Source organism: Cyprinus carpio, chromosome B3, assembly GCF_018340385.1.
Source record: "Cyprinus carpio isolate SPL01 chromosome B3, ASM1834038v1, whole genome shotgun sequence".
NCBI lineage: Eukaryota > Metazoa > Chordata > Actinopteri > Cypriniformes > Cyprinidae > Cyprinus > Cyprinus carpio.
In genome coordinates this window covers 21,683,776-21,691,897 of record NC_056599.1, presented here as the reverse complement: position 1 = coordinate 21,691,897, position 8,122 = coordinate 21,683,776, and the positions used below count along the sequence as shown (strand labels likewise).

Sequence of the window (8,122 nt, the reverse complement as noted above, 5' to 3'; positions counted from 1 at the left end):
GTCTCCTGCATTGTATTTTGTTTTATGCATGCTTTATGAGTGAAGTACTAATTAATGTAACCCCACCTATCGTGTCTCCTATCAAATTAATGCTCATTTAACAATGCACACTTTGGTGTACACCCCCTCCTCATAGAATGCCATGTGTGTTTGTAATTTAATAGTTTGTCATTTATAGACTGCCAGAGCCATTTGAACCATGCTCTCAGACAAAGGGTCATAAAACCCCCAAGATTTCCAACCTCCCGCTTGGAAATTCAGCCTTTCTCATTGGTCAAGCCCATCATGAGAGGCATGACTCTTCCCAGACTTTAAAGGGGTCACGCACAGTTCTGCCTATTCTCTTCTGCTAAATCTTTTGATTTCTGCCCATGTGGAGGGTCTCACGGAGAGCCTGAGCCTGCGCGGGCACACCCAAACAGAGCCGTATGTGGTCTCCCCAGCCTGCAAAAATGGCTCTCGACCACAAAAAATCAGACTAATACCACTGGAGTTAATCTTCAGTCAACCCTGAAATTCACCATCATGGAAATGCGCTTGATCAGAAATTTCTCTCTCTTCGCTCCCGGCAGTCTCTGCCTCTTCATCTTTGGATTGTGGCCTGTACCTCCACTGTGGCCAGAAGGGCCAGCAGGCCCCATTTTACAGCCTAGCCATGTGCTTACTCAGGAGAGAGGACTCTCAACCACGTAAGCTATCATATACTGTGCTTTGAATTAGAGACTGATGGTTCTTTCAGAGGGTCAACTCAGCCTCAACCCCCTGCTTCTGTCTGGTTCTATTCATCCACTAACCTTTCCCATGTATGTGTGATTTGTGTGTGTGTGTGTGTGTGTGTGTTTGTTCAGACTAGTTATGTATTTGTGATTTAGTTAATAAAACTGTTTGTGAGCAAATTCCATGAGTTTCTGATTCTGTCACAACCTTGTGAATATCGTCCCTATTATGATTCCGAATTAGCTATATGCTCTAATGTATTAGTACTGTAACAAAGTAATTTTCTGTGGTCATGAAAATATCCTTTCTTAAGAGTTGATATGAAATTACACTGAATGTTCACTGGACGAACAGATTAGTTGATGACAATATTAATTCTGCTACAGTTACTACTGGCGGCTGATATAAATAATTGTAATTAATTACAATTAAGTGTAATGATTTATATACATTTCCCTTTTGAACCAATTTGCTACAACATAATTTACTGAGAAAAATGGTGACATGTTCAATACTTATTTTACTCGCTGTATTTGTAAATAATATTTTACATTTTCTGACAGACTTCAATGAAAGCCAGCTATGTTCATTACATTGATTCACAACACACACACACACACTCACTCACACACACACACACACACACACACACACACACACACACACAAATATTTTTTGTGTGGGAATCAATATCTATTGTGGTTACACTATTTCTCAGCCCACACTTGTAGTCCTTACTTGCAAGGCACATAGCAAAATTAAAAATTGCAACTTTATTAATGATATTAAAAGATAATTTTCAATCATTGTTTACAGTCCCTCTGCAGTACCTCCATGGCCCTCTTGGGGTTTGGAGCACAGGTTGAAAAACTGGCAAAACAAAAATTAAAGAACACTTGATTCTCCTACTGCTGACAATATTGCACAACATACTGTTTCATTTGGTCATTCTCCAATATTTGACTTATATATGCCAGAAAACTGTGTGCTGTACACACAATACTATATCTCTTTATTATCTCAAAGCAATCCTCATTAATAAAAAGACAGTGAGGCCAAACAAATATTTTTTTTTGGTCTCTATTTTCATATCAATCCCTTTCAACTGGATTTCCTTAATTAACATCAAGGCTGCCATCCTTCTCTTTGGAGCCTTATTAATTGTAGTAGTTTACTCAGTATTCATCACAATAGCATTCATAAATGTTATCATCAGATTTGTCTACCACACTTTTATTCTCAGTAATGTTTCCATTGACACAGTCCTCTTCAGAGTCATCGGTGTCTGCACTGACATAGACCATTTCAGAGTCATCATAATCCATGTTTTTAACAATAAATTCTACGTTTTCATAATCAGCCTCATTCTCTTCATTTGTCATGGGATGCACTTGCATATGTATCATCTGCACCTAGTAACATTGCATAGAGATGAAGGGCAAATTTATTAAAGGAAGTTGTTAATTAACAGTGTTGCTGGAAGGTAAAATGTTAAAACTTAAAGACATAATCTGATGTTTTCATGAAATTCAAGGATTACCATTGCTAAAGGAGAACTTCAAGAAAGTTTCCTTGTTCCTTTGCTTTTGTCTTCTCTTCAGCGGGATGATGATTATGAGGGCAGACAATAAGAGCAGCACAGCTGACACTGCAGCACCAATGACAGGAAGCAGGGAGGCTGAAAGAGACACACGTGATTTAATTAAACTTTCATTACCAGCAGTTCAACTTGTTTTTAGACTCTTACACATCAGTACCTGTGATAGTGAGCAACGTAGTTAGGAGTTCAGAGCAGGTGAACAGAAAGGGCGTGAGGGAGACAATGACTTCATAAACTTACAACTGTGGTTTCCCTCGTGTGAGATAATCTGCCTCAGGAAGAAGAAGGAAGCAGAGTGACTGACAGCTGACTCAGTCCTGGTGATGTTTGATCCTCTGAACAGGTGAAAAGATCCTCCAGGAAACTGAGATTGAGTTGAACAGATGATAGTGAAACTGTGACCCCTGGTGATCACTGGCCCCTGAGGCCCCACATGAAACCCTCCATCAGGAGCATTGTGCAAAATATTGGGCTGCTGCAAGTTCACTAGAAAACAACAATAATACATTTATATGATTACAGAGACTCAAAAAATAAAGCTAACTTCTTTAAATAAATAAAAATGGCTTTAAGAACTGTATCTTTTCAGGATCAAAAATACAGAATGAATTCACTTTCATGCAATTAATGCATGTAATTTATGATGACTGAACGCACTCACCCACAGTGATGAGAATACAGTGTTGCTCAAAGGTGACTTGATGTTGTTTTGGTAGGAGTAACGACAGCTGTAGCTGCCCTGATGTGAGACGTCTACATTAACAAAGTTGAAAGTCACACTAGATTCATGTGTCTGTGAGGATACAGATGGTCCGTTTCTGAAGAGCTGGAATTCAGCATTAGCTTTGCATCTTGGTTTAGGTGTTGTGCAACTGAACTGGATATTTTCTCCAGGAGAAACAGCTGCATGTGTGGAGAAATTATGAAATGTATTAATCTTTATGTAATTTCCCCAAAATAATGTGTGAAGATGCTTAAGATTTAACATAGCTGAACAACCAACACCAGCATCTTCACCGTGTTTACAGTTATGTGTTTCTGAGTATGGGTCACCATACTTGGCTGTATGTCTCGTCACTTTCACTTTCACTTATTAATATATTTATTAATAGTAACAATATAATAATAACCACTATCACATATCTTGTTTATGTGTTTCTGAGTATGGGTCACCATACTTGTTTAAGGTAAAAAACACACCACATTATTTTCCACAACTACATACTGTACATTATAGTTTCTCCTCCATGCCCCACCTTCTGAAACGCGTCAATTTTCACAAGGCTCATCTCTCTGAAAAGAGAGGTGTGCTGTGATTGGCCAGCTACCCAGCCATTGTGATTGTCTCACTACCCGCAAGCGCGGGAGACAGAAATGTTTATGGCCTCTTACCTATGGTGATCTTTCCGGTGTTTCTCTCCAGGTCCGTCCCGGAGTACGACTCAAACATAAATCCCACGATCTACACGTTATATACAAACCATACTTGTCTAGTCACTTGTCTTGTTTTGGAAGCCGCCAAAACAATAGTATCTCTTGCGAGGGCGCTCTTGAGAGAGACGGTGCGAAGCTGGGCGATTCTGCAGCGAGCCGCACTTTGTGTTTGCAGCAACCTCATGTTACTTAACTATCCCTGGGCTGACCTCGTCATCCACAGTGAAAACCGATTTGGCGATCCACAGTGTAAAGTTGATGTATTTCCTCACGCACTACCAGCAACGGATCAGCTCCAGGCATGACCTAAGCGGATATCGCCCTCTTTTGAAGCTGGCCAGCCAAACAAAGTAGTTTTGCTTTCACAGTGAAATACCACAGCATCTATACCATACGCCGGCGGTGGCAACAACAATACTACAACCCAGAATAAAAGGTACGCCTTCTTTCTTTGCTGGAACATCTGCGATGCTATGCAAATCTCTTCCCAAATAGTGACGTAGAGATGTTGTATGCGTTTAGAACGAGTCGTGTTAGGAGGGAAGCGTGGACAAGTCTTAACTGTTATAAAGAATAGCGCTTTGGATTTGAGCTCAGCTTTTATTTTTGTGCACCCTTTCACAGATCTTCGTGTATTCAATAAGATCTTGGAACATCTTCCAATAAAAGAAAGGAAAATTTTTAAAGCTCGTGATCATATGACCCCTTTAAAACGCAAAAAAGCCTCTGATTGTTCATATATTGCATTCATAAGCTCAACAGAATCGTGGGTGATTGGTTATAACAGCTGGGCCTTCGGTGCCCAATTTGTTAATGAAAACAAGGGGTATAATCAAAGGAAAATCTGGAATTGGGATAGCCTCCAAAACCAAAAAGAGTGCGCTTTGAAAAACATATGTGTGCTAATAAATGCAAGCATGTTTGTAAAATGCTCATATTCTGAGGCAGATTGCCTGCAACAGCCATTTTAGGATAGTTTGTGGTTTGGTCTTATAGTGCAAGACTTAGGAGTCTTAGAGTTTCCACAGACTTAGACTTAGCTACTAAAACACTTTGTGCAAATACTCTCAGAGCAAAATTTTTTTTTCAAAATTTAGGACCCATTACCACCCATTATTTTTAAGATTTTCCTCCTAAATCGGCAAGTTATGAGTGTTACTTTTATTCTTAAGATGTTTTGTGAATACGGGCCCAGGACTCATTTCAGTCAGATTCAGCTTTATGTGTCTGCATCAAGTCAGTAACTAGCTTGAATCTGAGTAGTGTTTTAATTAAAGTGTCCATCGTTTAGTTTAAATGTGCACTACTGTAAAAAAATGCAACTACGCATTTTCCAGTTTATGAAACCTGTTGAGTGCTCAAATACTAAAAACTGCTATTTCTCTTTGAAACTACATAAAAATCCTTGTCAGTCCAACAAAATAACCCCAGATGTTGCCCAACTTAGTATGGTAGCTGCAGCTTGGGAGCAATGGGCATGCCAAAAGGTTTCTCATTGGTAAAAGGAGTTTTACAACTTGTTTTGGGGACCAATCAGCTGTAAACATACGCGTGATGCAAAAAAATTCCTTAAGACAAGAGCAGAAGGTGGCGGAGGTAAAACGGTGTAACTCATCATATGTTTATCTATGCTTTATGTACCACAAATATGTAAAATTGGACGGGGTAGCTTGTAACAATACATCATAATTTATTTTCTTTTCGTTATCTTGCAGCTTTGTAATTACAGTAGTTTATTCTTGTTGACAGACACGTGCTACAGTGAGAAAAAAACAATGACTAACATATGGATAGAAGGCGAAGCCTTCTGAGTTGGGTCGCGTTGTATCGGGTGTCCTTTTGTGGTGCAATACTGTACAGAATACATCTTGTAAATATATAATATGTAAGGTCCACTCCAATCTGTCCGAGGAAGGTATCCGTTGCCTGGCTGAAGGTTTCTGTGTTCGCTGCGGGTTTCAGCAACGCGAAAGTTATTCAGTTTAGGTTAAACTCAAAACTGACTCCATTTTAGTATGGACCGAATTTAGAAGGTTGAAAGGCAAATTGGTTGATTTAATACTGTTATTATTCTGACATTTTGATTATTCTTATTGACTTTTACTTTATATTTGACATCGCGTCATTAGGAATCTATGTCGGCCAGGGTGTATCATTCCGGGCTGATGTGTATTATTGCACCCCAATGATCACAAACTCTCCAGTCTGATCATTAGTCAGAGGTTATGATACACTGAAATGTATACAAATTTGCTACAATTTTAAAAATAACTGTTTCTCATTTAAATATATATATTGAGAGAAGTACTTATTCCTTGATGGTAAAGCTGTTAGCATCATTACTGCAGTCTTCAGTGTCACATGATCCCTTCAGAAATCATTCCCATTATTCTGATTTGGCTCTGAAGAAACATTTGCTGATTATCATCAATGTTGAAAACAGTTGTGCTGCTCTTCATTTTCTTTTCTAGGATTCTTGATGAATAAAGTTTTAAAACAGCATACAGTTTATTATTTGAAAACAAATGTTTGTTCTAACTTTTGATACATTGATAGACAGTTCGATACTAATCAAAAATGCTTTCTTGAGCGGTGCAAATCAGTATGATTTCTTAAGGAGTCATGTGACCACTGAAGACTGGCGAGTCATACACACAAGTAGATTACGATCTACAAAGCAAAATGCGTATAGGTATTTACATTTCTCCAATAATATCACATAGCAAAACTGTTGTGTGAAAATTGTAATAAATTTCCAAATATTACTGTTTTTATTCTCTCAAATGACTAAAAAAATTGCTACTGGACCCCCAAACAGTTTTAAACGGTAAGTGGTGGACAGAAAATTACAACTATGTTGCTTCCACTAGACTACTTAAAGTGGTTATGTTAAAGAGACTGCCTGTCCATACAAGGTCGGAAGAAATAAGACATTTACGAACGGAATCACATGAAACACTTCTCAATAAAATTGATTTTTGGAGCGCATTAGTGGCAGTGTGATCGATTTTTGTTTATGATTGGTTGAAGTGTCATCATGTGATTGAGCAACTGCATGCCTAAAGTTTTTGGGATGTGCGGGTTATTAATACGTATACTCTGTGATTAAAGCTCGATTAACAGTACAGGAGCCAAAAGTTTGGAAACCAGTACTATTTTTTTAATGGTTTTTGAAAGAAGTTTCTTTATGCTGCATCAAGCCTGCATTTATTTGATCAGAAAATGACAGAGAAAAAAAAATGTCAATATTGGATTATATTATTTACACAAATTTAAATAATGTTTGTTTTAAAATTTATTATACTTTAAATGATCATTTATTTCTGTCATGCAAAGCTGAATTTTTAGGGATAATTATCACATGATCCGTTTAGAAATCATTTCTAATATTGCATGATTCATTATAAAAGTTGGAAACAGTTCTGCTGCTTAATATTTTTTCCGGACAGTGTGATGATTACGCTTTCGTAGGATCACTTCTGATGAATAAAGAAGTAAATAAAAAAAAAGAATGCTATGTTTTTAAAATATATACACACTTTTGTAATAACACATACCACATACTGGTCAGTAATTTGTGGGTGCGGGCTGTGGTAAGTATTTTTTTTTCTTTACTTTTTTTTAAAGTAAAATCAATACTTTTTAGGTCAGCAAGGGATGTGTTAAATGATTCGATAATAAAGTCATAGTAAAGAAAATAGCTTATTAGAATATATATTATTAGAATTTATTTTTTTGAATAAATGCAGTTCTTTTTAACCTTTTAGTCATCCAAATTATATTAGGATCAGCAGAACTGTTTCCAACAACTCATAATAATCAGAATATTAGAAAAAAAATGATTTCTAATATGATCAGTGTGATAGACTGGATGTACATGTTACACTTGAAGGTGGGCTTGAGTAATTGATGCTGGTTAAATATCACAGCATCACAGGAAGTAAATTATTTGATTTTAGAAGTATATTCAAATAGATAAACTATTATTTTAGTGGGTAGATAATATTTTCACAATATTACTGTTGTTTTTCTGTATTTTTGATCAAATAATATGCAGGCTTGATGAGCAGAATAAAACTTCTTTCAAAAAACATTAAAAATAGGGTAGATGTTTCCGAAAAGGTTGTTGGTCTGTGACGGTATCATCGCGAGACAATTAAGCAGCAAGGAAGGTGGGGGCAGTCGAGCAGCTCTGGGTGCTGGACTGTGAGTGAGTGTCATCGAAATTCTAATACAATAAGATTTATCCAACGTCCACTAAAGGAGAGTAGAGAATATGTTGTTATCGTATTGTTCCTTTGAAATAGCCTTGCCTAAGACTATTTGGGGCTCAGACACCGCTTCTTTTAGTTTCTAAATTTCGATTAAAAA

At 37.2% G+C, this 8,122-nt stretch overlaps 1 protein-coding gene across 1 annotated transcript in view; it reads right to left on the bottom strand.

Moving 5' to 3' along the window:
• Window positions 1-1,892: 1,892 nt before the first annotated feature.
• LOC122136785 (deleted in malignant brain tumors 1 protein-like) overlaps window positions 1,893-8,122 on the bottom strand; it is an 89,026-nt gene continuing 82,796 nt past the window's right edge. The window contains exons 4-5 of the mRNA XM_042721382.1: window positions 2,979-3,226; window positions 1,893-2,129 (exon numbers count right to left, since the gene is read on the bottom strand). Coding sequence (XP_042577316.1) covers window positions 1,893-2,129; window positions 2,979-3,226 — 485 coding nt within the window. The remainder of the gene's footprint in view (window positions 2,130-2,978; window positions 3,227-8,122) is intronic.